At 26.9% G+C, this 16,045-nt stretch overlaps 1 protein-coding gene across 2 annotated transcripts in view; it reads right to left on the bottom strand.

Moving 5' to 3' along the window:
• LOC110282984 (uncharacterized) overlaps positions 1–16,045 on the bottom strand; it is a 165,234-nt gene that overhangs the window by 97,283 nt on the left and 51,906 nt on the right. For both annotated transcript variants that reach the window (XM_087164084.1, XM_087164083.1), the window contains 4 exons: positions 15,715–15,768; positions 13,228–13,356; positions 11,620–11,715; positions 1,136–1,186 (listed from right to left, as the gene is read on the bottom strand). In XM_087164084.1, coding sequence (XP_087020210.1) covers positions 1,136–1,186; positions 11,620–11,715; positions 13,228–13,356; positions 15,715–15,768 — 330 coding nt within the window. The remainder of the gene's footprint in view (positions 1–1,135; positions 1,187–11,619; positions 11,716–13,227; positions 13,357–15,714; positions 15,769–16,045) is intronic.

The following is a 16,045-nucleotide window of genomic DNA, read 5'->3' as shown; positions in this document are numbered from 1 at the left end:
TTATGCAAAGTTAAAGGCATTGAGGAAACGAATTCCCACTACTCAGGCGGAAAATGGTTAACTTAGCTTCTTTTCTTTTCAATTATATACATATATACTTTGCTTTGGCTATATGAATACAATATTAGATATGACATTTTTTAGGATATAATCGAGGGAGCTGATGATTAGATTATATTTTTTCATTATTTTATTTTTCTCTTTTTCTTCTTCTTTTTAATAATAAAAATTTTTAAAAAAAATTTTCTTCTCTTTTTGTAAATCTTTATTATATTTTTTCCATGTTTTCTTTACATTTTTAACAGTAAAAGAAACCAAAATAATACCCAATTTTAAGTATTCTAAAAAAATTCCAACAATCACATCATTTTTAGAACAAAATAATAGCTCATTTATAAAAAATGCAGATTATATACCTTAAATAAACATATTTCACACCAAAACATACATCTTACAATATTTTCTAGAATAGTAGTTGCATCAGAATACTCACAGCAGTATTTATCTTTTATGTTAGGCATATTTAGGAGTTCTGCATAACATGGTTAAACTCTATTATTGAAAAAAAGGAAGAAATGTGGAAGAAAGATTTTATTTCTTTAAAAAAAATTTCTCTTCTTCAATAGCCTAAGTGTGAGACACCTGCTGTACATGAACTTAGGGTCAGGTGCCTGCTACTGACCTGTGAAAAAGGTATATAACTAAAGAAATATAACTACTCTGAAAAAAAGGGTGTGGTTAGTTAAGAAAATTTTTGCACCAATACTGATTGAGCAATAATTCATTCAGCTGAGGAGAAGATAAAGAAGAAATTCCATATTATGCTGACTCAGTTTTATCTGGAAAACGTTTCAGACTTCACTCTCAGAACCGCTAGTTTTCCCTAGTTTTCAGTAGTCTAGTTTTCCTTAATTCTTTTTTAGTGAAAATAAGATGATTCTTTTAAAATCATGCATTCATCGAAATTGTAAGATCTGAACGACAACCAAAAAATATGAGGAATACCAGTATAAAACACTAAAAATCAGGACAAATAAAGGCATAACATTTTGTATCAGGAAAAATATGAACTGTGCAAATAATAAAGACACAGAAATAAAATGGCCCATTAACTTTTCTTTTTAATTAATGTTACCTTCTTCTTCTGATACAGATTCTTCTGACATGTCAGAATCATCCTCTTTTTCTGAAAATAAAATTTTTATGACTAATAATTAATTATATCAGAATGTTATGTACAGAAGAAAGCATGGAACAAAACAGATTTCAAACAATTAATAAGAGATTGCAAAAAATAGTATAGAAGCAACCATGTAATGGAAGAGATTACAAATTAAGCATATTAATAAAAATATAAAATATTTGTGTAACATAATTCAGTTTCAATTTTAAATTTTGTAAAGTCATTTTGTAAAGTTTGTTTTTAAAAAGTCGGAGAACTTGACACTGCAGAAGTATATGAGAGAAATTATCGGATACAAATGGTTCAGAAAGAGTCATTTCCATTAGAACATGAGGTTTTATCAACATCCAAGCCACTACCAAAGAATTCAAACATTACAGAATTCAATCCTCTATTTGAAAATAAAAATTATACGTATTAGAGGTAAATACACTTTTCAAGTTTATCAGAGTCCCAAAAACATCCAATTCTGCTGCACGGATCTCATCATTTCACAAGTCTGCTAATACATCAAACACATATCAAAATGCATCAAAGTGTCAGAATAGTGCTTTCAGAGCTACTTTCAAATTTTTGGATTCTAAGAGGCCGACAGGACATTAAACAACTGATTCATAAATGCTTACGATGCAAGATGTCATGTGCAATTGCTGCACTCAAATTGAAGCTCCTCTACCAGCAGATATAATTAATCCAGTTACACCATTTTTCACCACAGGAATAGATTTTGCCGGCCCTGCATATATTCACACTTTGAATCCTTCAGATTCAGTTTACATAGCACTGTTTACCTGTGCAATGACAGAGCCTTACATCTCGAACTTGTATCACATCTTTAGACAGATAAGTTTCTGTTAGCATTGTAGAAATTTGTGGGTCATAGAGGATTACCACATACCATCTATAATGACAATGCTACCACTTTCCAAGCTGTAAATAAGGAGCTAATACTTCTATGGAACCTACTAACATTCATTCGGATAGAAAATCTAATTAACGAGATAACAATTAACGAATAATTTTTTAATGATATAATTTTCTAATTTAAAAAATGTTTTTTTAAAATAAAATATCTGAATTTTTATATAGTTTAAAATAATGAAACCTGCGGGTAAGGCTATTTGCTTGAGCCATGGATATAATTAGTTGATGAGTGCCACATTTGAACTAACAAATTTTGTGATTTTTAAATTTTTATTTGTAGAAAATTCAATACAAAAAGCTAAAAATCAGGACAAAATATTTCTCACCAGTAGGATTGGGACAGCTACGAACCCTGTAAAATGTAACCGGTAGTTTAACTTACTGTCACTTTCAATCAAATAATGTTCATCGCTGTCATTATCGGATATAATATATATATATATATATATATATATATATATATATATATATATATATATATATATATATATATATATATATATATATATATATATATAGTTATATATATATATATATATATATATATATATATATATAGTTATATATATATATATATATAGTTATATATATATATATATATATATATATAGTTATATATATATATATATATATATATATATAGTTATATATATATATATATATATATAGTTATATATATATATATATATATATAGTTATATATATATATATATATATATATAGTTATATATATATATATATATATATAGTTATATATATATATATATATAGTTATATATATATATATATATATATATATATATATATATATAGTTATATATATATATATATATATATATATATATATATATATATATATATATATATATATATATATATATATATATATATAGTTATATATATAGTTATATATATATATATATATATATATATATATATATATATATATATATATATATATATATATATATATATATATATATATATATATATAGTTATATATATAGTTATATATATATATATATATATATATATATATATATATATATATATATATATATATATATATATATATATGTAATATAGAATTTCTCATACGAGTCATTCTATATTAACTGGTAAGCTTAAAACATATGTTTCTTATCAAGTTTAAGATGTAGAAGTCGGTCTCTCACAAAGAGCCATAAAAAGTCAAGATGAACCAGATAAGGCCAGATAAAAGATATTTTCTGAAGTTAATGGGTAATAATTCGTCAAATGAAGATAGTCCCAGAAAGTTCCCACCGTCAGAGTGGCGAGATACTTTTAGCGAATCAAAACCTCTAAATTTTATAAATTGAATGACGTTTCATTCAGATAAGAAGATACTTGCAACCACGCCCTCTCAGAATCTCACTTTAAAAACTCAGGACAGGCAAAATTGCGTGTCTTTCTCATATTTTCAATGGCTAGATAAAGCTGGGCCAAGCCAAACAATCCCTGTAAAGGGGGAAACCTGATGTAAATATCCCACGCATAATGTTTGCAATACTCCATCTAACGAAATAAAATGCCTTTTTAACAGAAGCCGTATAAGTCTCTTCAGTTATCTAGCCTTTAAAGACGTAACATGACAAGCCGGCAGTTCAAGTAATTTGTTTGGTAATAATGGCCCCAGATATAAACAGCAAAGAACATATCCATCGTTTCTCTTCAAAAAAAAGATTAAGAGAATGAATGTGTTTTACCTTCCGAAGAAGAAGATGAAAAGAAACAACAAATATGTCAACAAGTTCCGATGCATGGGATGAAGAAAGCTGAATTCCGTATAGTTCCCACCGCAAAAGAAGTAAATAAAAAATATGCAAGTGGATCGTCAAATCAACAAAAAAAAAAAAAAGGAACTTTATCGCCTGCGAAAGTCGAAATACAACCATCGAAAAAGATTCTGTCACAATAAATATTCATGCTAAAGTTCACCACCGCATCTGGATTAGTCAAAGAATCATCAAAAGCCATATGGAGAATTTCAACTCCGAAGAATCCCCAGCCCCCCAAGAGAAGAATCATATTACATCTTTTTACAGTTCAAAGTGACGTTCTTCACCTAGGTGTCGACATCTAAAAGAACACTTGCATCGAAATCATGGAAATCATCTGGATGGAGGATCTGGACTTACAAATGCTCAGAATCAAATATAAACATTATCTTCAAAACTCTGGAAGTAGTAAATATATTCCGCGTGTCTTCATGTAAAATGTTTAAGTCAAACCTTTTAATATATAAGTATAAATTTGCAATATGACAACTAAACACGCTATTCTTCTAAATGGGTAAGTTATTTTTATGAAAAATATTCAATTTCTATAAGAATTTTCATTTAGTTTCTAAAAATAAGAATTTTATTTAGTTTTAAAAGGAAGTTCAATTGTTTCTTATTACTTAATTGAATATTATAAGTAGTTCGTTAAATTATGCTCTTCATTAAAGTTAATTTTAAAAGAAGAAAAAATGTGATAAATTGTAAGAAATGAAAATTCTAAAACATAATGAGCTAAAATGGTTCAAAATATTGAGGTATATTATGTTAATATTCTCTTATTGTTTGCATTATTTATTTTATCATTATTATTACTTGTATTATTGTTCACAAAATTTTTGAAAAAGTTTACATATGAAAATGAGAAAGAAGAAAAAATTAATGAGTGTAATATCAATGATAATCATGAAAATATTAAAAGTAATTGTGGAATATATAGGGAACCGAATTCGGTTAATTCTAAAAGTATACAAACTTCTAATAATATTAATAATACTGAAATTTGTGCCAATGTGGAAAAAAATATTTCAAATGTAACGCAAAATGTAAATATTGAACTTAGGATAGATTTTTCAGATTTTGAAACAGTTGTTCCCCTTTTAAAGGCAAAAAACACGAAAATGTTAATTGGTGGTTTGAAGTATTTGAAGATCAGGCTAAATTTTTTAATTTATCTCCTTTACACAAATTTGTATATGCAAAAAGGTGTTTACGCGAAAATGCATTGATATTTCTTCGTAACCATCCTAATATTAATTCGTTTGCTCAATTGAAAGAATTATTAATCGAGGAATTTCTTGTTCCATATAACTCAGCCGAAATTCATGAAATTTTAAGAAAAAGGAAAAAACTTACTCATGAATCAGTGCAAGAATATTTTTTAAAATTAAAAGAAATTGCAATTCAAAATAATGTGGATGAACAATCCTTAATGAAATATTGCATTAATGGCATACCCGATACAGTAGAAAATAAAACTATATTATATGGGTCAACTAATTTAAATGAGTTTAAAAATAAACTAAGAACATATGACCAAATGTGCATAGATAGAGAAAAAAATAAAATACATATTAATGACGTACGTTACAATACTCCTAAATTACTAAAGCAAAAGGTAGTTAAACATCAATTAAGTGATTATAAAAATGAGGAAAATCAGGCGACACATGAGATGCGAGATTTGCCGCCCAGACCGTGTAAATTTTGCGAAAAAATAGGCATACGAAAAGCATATCACTGGGGGCAATTCTGTTCAAATAATCCGGCTATGAGTAAAAATAAAGCTGGAAAATCAAAGACCAATAAGTATCAATTACTTGTGTCAGGATACATAGAAAGTGAACAATCCGTACAAAAGGATAAAAAAGAGAAAAAAGATAACTCGAGTTGCATGCAAAAATTAATGCTAAACTTGGATACGGGATCAACAATAAATTTGATACCCGAGCATATTGTATTGAAATTGAATGTTCCCGTTATAAGTTGTAAAGGGATAAATGTTATCCAAACAAAAGGAAAATTAACGCTTGCAAAAAAGTGTACTCTTAATTTAAAAATTGGTAATATGGTTAGATCGACTGAGTTTCTAGTACTAAACAACGATCTAAACTATGCCATATTAGGGGTACAATCTTTATGTAATTTTCACATCGTTATAAATTGTGTAAAGCAAATTGTTACCCAGAGAAACAGAAAACTGATCACTTTCTCACCTCTGGAAAATCGCGACTTGACTTTACAAATAATAACTGAAAATCCAATGCAAACAAGTGTTAGTAACAGTAAACAAAAAGAGAATGAAACTGTGAAAGGGAACATTAAACAAACAATTTCAGAAATAAATGTGACAAATAACGTAAACGAAAATAGTCGTTGTACGGAAAAGATAAAAGAAAAAGTTAAAAAAGATCTAAAGATTTCGAATGTTTCTGAGATAAATTCTGGTAATGGAAACGAAATTTATCAGAACGTCATCCACGAAAAAACGGAATCGATAGAAAATGTGAAAAATTCTGATTTACTCAGAAATCTAAGGGAATATGAGGATATATTTGCTAAGAATAAATATGATGTAGGCAAAGTTAGAATAGAACCACAACGGGTGAGGTTGACTTCGGATTTACCGATCTCTTTAAGGCCATATAAGACATCTCCGAAACAACAGGAAGAAATCGATAACCAAATTCAGGAGTTATTAAAACATAATATAATAAAAGAAAGTTCTTCTCCATATTCTGCGCCAGTAACATTAGTATTTAAAAAGGAGGAAAATAAAAAAACGCGTTTATGTGTAGATTTTAGAAAATTGAATCAGGTGACGAAGTCGGACGCTGAGCCGTTACCTCTCATGGAATCTCTAATTGATAAATTAGCTCAAAGTTCTTATTATTCTTCTATAGACCTCATTAGTGGTTATTGGCATTTACAAATCCACCCAGAAGACACAGAAAAACTAGCATTTGCAACACACAATGGGTTATATGAATGGTTACGTTTACCTTTTGGTTGGAAAAACGCCCCAAGCATTTTTCAAAGAACTATTCGTAGAATCCTTATTAAACATAAAATTAAATTCGCTGCAAATTATTTTGACGATATAATTATTTTTTCAAACAGCTATTCTGAACATTTAGATCATATTAAACAAATTTTTGATATATGTAGACAAGAAAATATTAAATTAAAATTTTCTAAATGTTCCTTTCTAAAACAAAAAATTGACTTTTTGGGGTATGAAATAACAAACGGCACTGTTACACCAAATAATAGTAATATTGAAGTAATTAAAAAATTAAAACCTCCCACAAATGTAAAAACCTTGCAAAGATTTCTAGGATCCATTAATGTTTATAATAAATTTATAGATAAATATGCAGCTATTCGAGCTCCACTAAATAATTTGTTAAAAAAGGATAATAAATGGATATGGACAGATGAATGTCAGAAATCTTTTGAATCTCTTAAATCAGCTTTAACTAGTAAACCAATATTATAAATATTTAATCCTTCTCATGATTGTCATATTTTGGTTGATGCCAGTACAAATGGTATTGGTGCTGTATTTAAATAATGTGATGAATCTGGTGTTCTGTATCCCGCAGCGTTCCACTCCCGCTCATTAAAAGATTATGAAAAGAACTATTTCATCACTGAGCTGGAATGTCTCGCTGTTGTGGACTCCTTAAATAAATTTCATCACTACCTTTTTGGAAAGAAATTTACAATACATACAGACCATGCAGCCCTTCTTTGGCTTAAAAATGTTAAAAATCTTAAAGGGAGATTATTTCGCTGGTCCTTACACCTTAGTATGTATGATTACGTTGTAAAATATACAAAAGGTAGTACAAATATAGAAGCAGATATGCTTTCGAGAGAAATACCAGATTCAAATGTAAATGTAAACAATGATGGAGGTCAAGTATCACATCTTTTGCAATTAAATGAAATAATAGAGGCTCAAAAATGTGACAATTTAACTGGAAAATTTGTAGAAATAAATGATGTATTATGCCTTCGTAAAAAAGGATTTACTAAAATTGTAGTACCTTTTTCATTACGGTTAAAATTACTCAAAATTGCTCATGAAAAATTTGGACATCCAGGTATTCAAAAAACGATTAATTTATTAACTCCGGTATATTATTGGCGAAACATTACTTCTGATATCACTAAATTTATTAAACATTGTCACACATGTCAATTAAATAAGAAGCCCCGACAAAAAAGATTTGGGCTTTTACAATCAATGCCTCCTGTTGATAAACCATTTGATTTGCTTGCAATTGATAGTGTTGGTGGTCTTAATCATTATAATTCAACAAAGAAATATTTGACCTTAATTATTGATCATATGACAAGATATATATGGGCATTCGCTTCAAAATCTATTACAACAGAGACTTATACCACTTTTCTCCATCAAATCTTTCAAAATCAAATACCTGCAAAACTCTTAAGTGATAGAAATGCAGCTTTTACATCTTCGCATTTCAAAAAATTTCTTAAGCATCATAAAGTTAAACAACTTTTAACTACAGCCCATAGGCCTGAAACTAATGGCAAAGTAGAGAGATTAGGACAAACAATAATCACGCGTTTAAAATGCAAAATTAATGAAAATTCTTCCAGGATACCGTGGCCTAAATTATTAAAGGAAGTGGTTCAGGAATATAACTTAACTCCTCACTCAGTTACGGAATTCCCGCCGGCATATTTATTAAATGGCATAGTTCCATATGAAAATCCTTTAAAAGAGGATATTTATCCTCCACTTGAAGAAGCTAGGAAAATAGCTATAGAAAACACAAAAAGATACCACGAGAAAAATAAAGTTTATTACGATTCTAGATTTGTAGATATAAACTTTTCACCAGGTGACACAGTCATGTATGAAGAGTTTAAATATCCTAACACTAGAAAACTCTCTCCAACTTTTAGTGGTCCTTATAGCATCATTCAAAAAAAGTCTGGTGTAAATTACGAAATAAATAAGAAGAATAGTCATACTAAAGAAAAAACAGAAATTGTACATGTTTCTAAACTAAGAAAATATTACGAACCAGAGAAATTAAAGCTTAATCATGAATAAAATTTATTAAATAGAAAATGTAAATATTAAAGTGAAAAACAAATATATGATTTGTTTTGCATTATACAAATTTAAGGATATGAAATTGTCATGGACATGGTTCATTTGAACATGTTATCCCTTTTTCACGGAAGATCTGACCCCTCAAAAATTTTGTGTTTACCCTAATCCAAAATAAATATGGGATGAAATTTCTCATATGATCTAGCCAAAAACAAATAATATTTTTCATTGTTGTGTATTTTGAGATAGGATCTTCCGTATCAATATTGCTGAGATACAAGATTGTTCTCCTTCTTTTGGGGACTACAACTTTGTATCCAGTAACAAGCCCTTAACGATACTAGAATATTAAATTCTAGAGTAACGACACATTTGTGTCCTTTTCTTATTTCTTTCATTCACTTTAGAAATATATGTGAATAATGAAATTCTGTGTATGTGTTTTTAAGTTTATTATTTCTAATTTGTTTTCTTTATATTAACTTAAAAAGCAAAAAGAATCTTCACTTACAGCATTTTGTGGTGTTATTAAAAAGAATTTTTCGAAGAAAAAAATATTTAATAAGATTAGAGACTCTAAATCTTTTTGTTTATGTTTTTGCTATATGTTTATGTGTGCGTAAATTTTGATACATTACCTATAGAAGATAATTTGATGTAAACATTGCATAATGTTATACTTAATAGCTATGCATGTTTTCTTGTACACAGCTTTTACTTTACATTTGTTATTTTTGTTTTGCTTGAAGATTTTTATTTGATAATTTAATGTGTGTTTTCTTATAATTTTATTGAAAATTCTGATGGAAGGGGTTGCAAGTAATTAACCATAATTTTACCCTAGATTCTAAATTTAATAGTAAATGAAATTTTTTCGGAGGGGGGATGTAATATAGAATTTCTCATACGAGTCATTCTATATTAACTGGTAAGCTTAAAACATATGTTTCTTATCAAGTTTAAGATGTAGAAGTCGGTCTCTCACAAAGAGCCATAAAAAGTCAAGATGAACCAGATAAGGCCAGATAAAAGATATTTTCTGAAGTTAATGGGTAATAATTCGTCAAATGAAGATAGTCCCAGAAAGTTCCCACCGTCAGAGTGGCGAGATACTTTTAGCGAATCAAAACCTCTAAATTTTATAAATTGAATGACGTTTCATTCAGATAAGAAGATACTTGCAACCACGCCCTCTCAGAATCTCACTTTAAAAACTCAGTACAGGCAAAATTGCGTGTCTTTCTCATATTTTCAATGGCTAGATAAAGCTGGGCCAAGCCAAACAATCCCTGTAAAGGGGGAAACCTGATGTAAATATCCCACGCATAATGTTTGCAATACTCCATCTAACGAAATAAAATGCCTTTTTAACAGAAGCCGTATAAGTCTCTTCAGTTATCTAGCCTTTAAAGACGTAACATGACATATATATATATATATATATATATATATATATATATATATATATATATATATATATATATATATATATATATATATATATATATATATATAACACAATAAAGAAAAAACTATTATATTGATATACTTTGCTATATGAATACAATATTAGAAAGCACATTTTTTAAAGATATAATCGTGGGAGCAGATGATTAGATTACATCTTGTCATTATTTTATTTTCCGCTTTTTTTTTTCTTTTTAAAAAAAAAAATTTAAAAAAATTTTTTTTTTTTCATTTTCTCTTTTTATAAATCTTTAGTATATTTTTTTCTTGTTTTCTCTACATTTTTAACTGTAAAAAAAACCAAAATAACACCCAATTTTAAGTATTCTAAAAAAATTCTAATAATCACAGATCATTTTCAGAACAAAATAATAGCTCATTTATAACAAATACAGATTTTATACCTTAAATAAACATATTTCACACCATAACATACATCTTAGAATATTTTCTATAATAGTAGTTGCATCAGAATACTCACAGCAGTATCTAACTTTTACGTAAGGCATATTTAAGAGTTCTGCATAACATGGTTAAACTCTATTATTGAAAAAAAGAAGGAAATCAACAAGAAAGATTTTTTTTCTTTAAAAAAATAATTGCTCTTCTTCAGCAGCCTATGTGTGAGACACCTGCTGTACATGAACTTAGGGTCAGGTGCCTGCGACTGACCTATGAAAAAGGCATATAACAAAAAATATATAATTACTCTGAAAAAAAGTGTGTGGTTAATTAAGAAAATTTTTGTTCCAATACTGATTCAGCGATGATTCATTCAGCTGAGGAGAAGATGAAGAAGCAATTCCATATTATGCTAACTCAGTTTTATCTGAAAAACGTTTCAGATTTCACTCTCAGAACCGGTAGTTTTCCCTAGTTTTCAGTAGTCTAGTTTCCATTATTTCTTTTTTAGTGAAAATAATTTTTTTAAAATTTATATGATTCTTTTAAAATCATCCATTCATCAAAATTGTAAGCTCTTAACAAAACAAAACAAACAAACAGAAAATTAGGAATACCAGGATAAAACACTAAAAATCAGGACAAATAAAGGCATAACATTTTGTATCAGGAAAACTATGAACCCTGCAAATAATAAAGACACAGAAATAAAATGACCCATTAACTTTTCTTTTAATTAATGTTACCTTCTTCTTCTGATAAAGATTCTTCTGATAAAGATTCTTCTGATAAAGAATCTTCTGATAAAGATTCTTCTGGCATGTCAAAATCATCCTCTTCTTCTAAAAACAAAATTTTCATGGCTAATAATTATGTTTAATTCAAAATGCTAGAATTTTAACAATTCCTTCAGAATACAATATAGTATAGAAGCAACCATGTAATAAAAGAGATTACAATCGATGCACAAAAATAAAAATATAAAATATTTGTGCGACATTATTCAGTTCCATGTTTTCTCTACATTTTGAAACATATATATATATATATATATATATATATATAATAAATAAATAAATAAATACAAGAAAACACTAAGAAAGTTAAGAAAAACAATAAGTAACATTTATTGCGCTTAAGCTGCAAGTAAACAGCACTCATTAGATAAGTTCAAAATGAAGAATAAAACAAAGAAAAATTATAGACATATGAAAAAAAGGGGGTGGGAAATAATAAGTAAAAAAAAAAAACAACAAACAATATTTTATTTAAAAAAAAAAAAAAAAAAAAAAGTGAAATGTTAATTAAAAAACCGGAAAAAAAGCCGGAAAAAAAAAAGATATAATCTTTTCTTCAGCCCACACGATTATATCTGCAAAACAGAGTGCTTTCTGATATTGTATCAATAAAGCCAAAGCAAAATATATTAATACAATAGTGTGAGCACTCAAAAAAAAAATTTTTTTTTTATAAAATAACTACGTAAAAATAGATCATAAAAAGTAAATATAACATGTAAAAACAGATAATAAAATAAAATAAAAAGAAAAAAAAAATAAAAAAAATAAATAAAGCACTCTGTTTTGCGGATATAATCGTGTGGGCTGAAGAAAAGATTATATCTTTTTTTTTTCGGCTTTTTTTCCGGTTTTTTAATAAACATTTCACTTTTTTTTTTTTAATAAAATATTGTTTGTTTTTTTTTTTTTTTTACTTATTATTTCCCACCCCCTTTTTTTCATATGTCTATAATTTTTCTTTGTTTTATTCTTCATTTTGAACTTATATATATATATATATATATATATATATATATATAGAGAGAGAGAGAGAGAGAGAGAGAGAGAGGTATATATAACTTGCAGCTAAGAAGAGGACTTAGTTGAAACGACCTTTAAAGTTTAAAAAGAGAAATTCAGAGGATCATTTACAGTTAAAACTATTTATGTTCAGGTACCACAATATATGAGGTTAGTTAAGGTTCTTTGCATAAACATTAGAAAATCAGTTACACTCAATTCATTTGGATAGAAGATCTAATTAATGAGATAACAATTAACGAATAATTTTTTAATAATATAATTTTCTAATTTAAAAAAATGTTTTTTTTTTAAATAAAATATCTGAATTTTTATATAGTTTAAAATAATGAAACCTGCGTTAAGGCTATTTGCTTGAGCCATAGATATAATTAGTTGATGATTGCCACATTTGAACTAATAAATTTTTTGATTTTTACATTTTTATTTGTAGAAAATTCAATACAAAAAGCTAAAAATCAGGGCTAAATATTTTTCACCAGCAGGATTGGGATAGCTACGAACCCTGTAAAATGTAACCAGTAGTTAACTTACCATCACTTTCAATCAAATAATTTTCATCTCTGTCATTATCGGATATAATATTATCAAATTGTAGATGCATATTTTTGCCTCCTGTTAGCCAATCAGATTGTATTTCATCTCCAATTTGTTCAGCTAAGTCTAGAAGAAAAAAAATGTTTTTAATGATAGTACTTTCACATCAATGTACAATTTCAATGTGACAAAAGGTTTTAACTAAAATTTTACTTTTTAAAAAACACTTTTAACACAACTAAAAATTCAAAAAAAAATTATTAAGTAATAAATAACAATTTTATTTTTGACTTTCAAAATGTAAAACATATAAATAAAAGTTTCTAAAAACTGCCACTTCATTTACCATGAAAAAATTCTAAAAATTGAAGTTACGTATAAAGCTTAGTCGGAATCAAGACTTTTCTAATGAAGGGAATATAATAAAAAAAATTGTAAATGAAAGCAACAGGGAGAAAAAGTTTGAATAAAGCACAAAAGAAAGTACAGAAATGGATATACTATAGGTCGAAATGCTAAATCTCAAAAACTGTAATGTTTATAACTTAACCATACAACTGTCATTTTAATCATGAAATCGCAATAATTACAAATAAATCATAACAGTTGGCACCTCTGAATACATTGCAATCTGGACACAAAGTTCACCAAAATAAAAAGAAAAAAACTAACAATTACTTTAAAAGTACTTTTGATCTTGTAATAAATGAAATGCATAAAAATTTAAAAAAAAAACGAGGCTTCAAAGCGATTAGATGTAAAAAAGAAAAAAATTACTGCTTAGAGATTTTAATAAAATTATCTTTCACATCAATTTTTAACTAGCAATCAGTTATATTAAGAAAAAATTTTGGTAACATAACTGCTGAGTTTCATTTTCTTAAGATGACTGAAAGGTTGAAAAATGACTATAAATCTGAACAAGGAGTAATTGGTGGACAATCTCTAAATTTGAACTTTTATATATTTGCAATTTTTAAGAATTATTAATATATTATTATTAAATAAAATTAAAAAAGTGATACAAGCATTAAAAAAAGACTACGCTTACAAATATAGTCCCAAAGTTATACAAGCAAAAATTAGTGTATGATCCCTAATTTAGCGACTATGTACACAATTTATAAAAATAAAACAATAAACATTAAAATGATTGACAACAATATGAAAAAAAGAGTGCAATACGACTTTATTTTATCATATTTTTTGACATTGAAAACTATAATGGAAGACAAATTTTTATTTTAAATAAAAAATATGTAAAGTTAAAGGCATTGAGGAAACAAATTCTCACTACTCAGACGGAAAAGGGGTGTCTCAGCTTCTTCTCTTTTTAATTTTATATATATATATATATATATATATATATATATATATATATATATATATATATATATATATATATATATATATATACTTTGCTTTGGCTTATTGAACCTAATATTAGAAATCACATTTTTTAGGATATAATCGAGGGAGCTGATGATTAGATTATATTTTGTCATTATTTTATTTTTCTCTCTTTCTTCTTCTTTTTAATAATAAAATTTTTTAAAAATTATTATTTTTCTTCTTCTCTTTTTATAAATCTTTATTATATTTTTTTCAATGTTTTCTCAACATCTTTAACTGTAAAAAAACAAACAAAATAACACACAATTTTAAGTGTTCTAAAAAAATTCCAATAATCACAGATTATTTTCAGAACAAAATAAGAGCTTATTTGTAACAAATGCATATTTTACACCTTAAATAAACATATTTCGCACCAGAACATACATACATCTTACAATATTTTCTAAAATAGTAGTTACAACAGAATACTCACAGCAGTATTTATCTTTTATGTTAGGCATATTTAGGAGTTATGCATTACATGGTTAAACTCTATTATTGAAAAAAGGAAGAAATGTGGACGAAAGATTATATTGCTTTAAAAAAAATTTCTCTTCTTCAATAGCCTAGGTGTGAAATGCCTGCTGTACATGAACTTCGGGACAGGTGCCTGCTACTGACCTATGACAAAGGCATATAACAAAAAAAATATAACTACTCTGAAAAAAAGGGTGTGGTTAATTAAGAAATTTTTTGTTCCAAAACTGATTGAGCAATGATTCATTCAGCTGAGGAGAATATAAAGAAGCAATTCCGTATCATGCTGACTCAGTTTTATATGGAAAACATTACAGATTTCACTTTCAGAAACACTAATTTTCCTTAGTTTTCAGTAGTCTAGTTTTCCTTATTTCTTTTTTAGTGAAAATAATTTTTTAAAAATTCAGATGATTCTTTTCAAATCATGCATTCATCGAAATTGTAAGATCTAAACGACAACAAAAAAATATGAGGAATACCAGTATAAAACACTAAAAATCAGGACAAATAAAGGTATGACTTTTTGTATCAGGAAAACTATGAACCCTGCAAATAATAAATACATTGAAATAAAGCGACATATTTCACTTTCTTTTAAATTAATGTTACCTTTTAACGGCTTTGATATACATTCTTCTGGCATGTCAAAATCATCCTCTTCTTCTGAAAACAAAATTTTTATGGCTAATAATTATGTTTAATTCAAAATGCATGAATTTTAACAATTCTTTCTGAATAAAATATAGTATAGAAGTAAGCATGGAATAAAACAGATTTTAAACAATCAATAAGAGATTACAAAAAATAGTATAGAAGCAACCATTTAATAGAAGAGATTACAATCGATGCACAATAATAAAAATATAAAATATTTGTGTAACATTATTCAGTTGCATGTTTTCTCTACATTTTGTCCCTCTCTACACACACACACATATAT

The sequence above is a fragment of the Parasteatoda tepidariorum genome, chromosome 5 (genome assembly GCF_982258835.1).
Source record: "Parasteatoda tepidariorum strain Cologne lab strain chromosome 5, Ptep-v5.0, whole genome shotgun sequence".
NCBI lineage: Eukaryota > Metazoa > Arthropoda > Arachnida > Araneae > Theridiidae > Parasteatoda > Parasteatoda tepidariorum.
The sequence above is the reverse complement of the archived record's forward strand: the minus strand, read 5'-3'. Positions and strand labels throughout refer to the sequence as shown.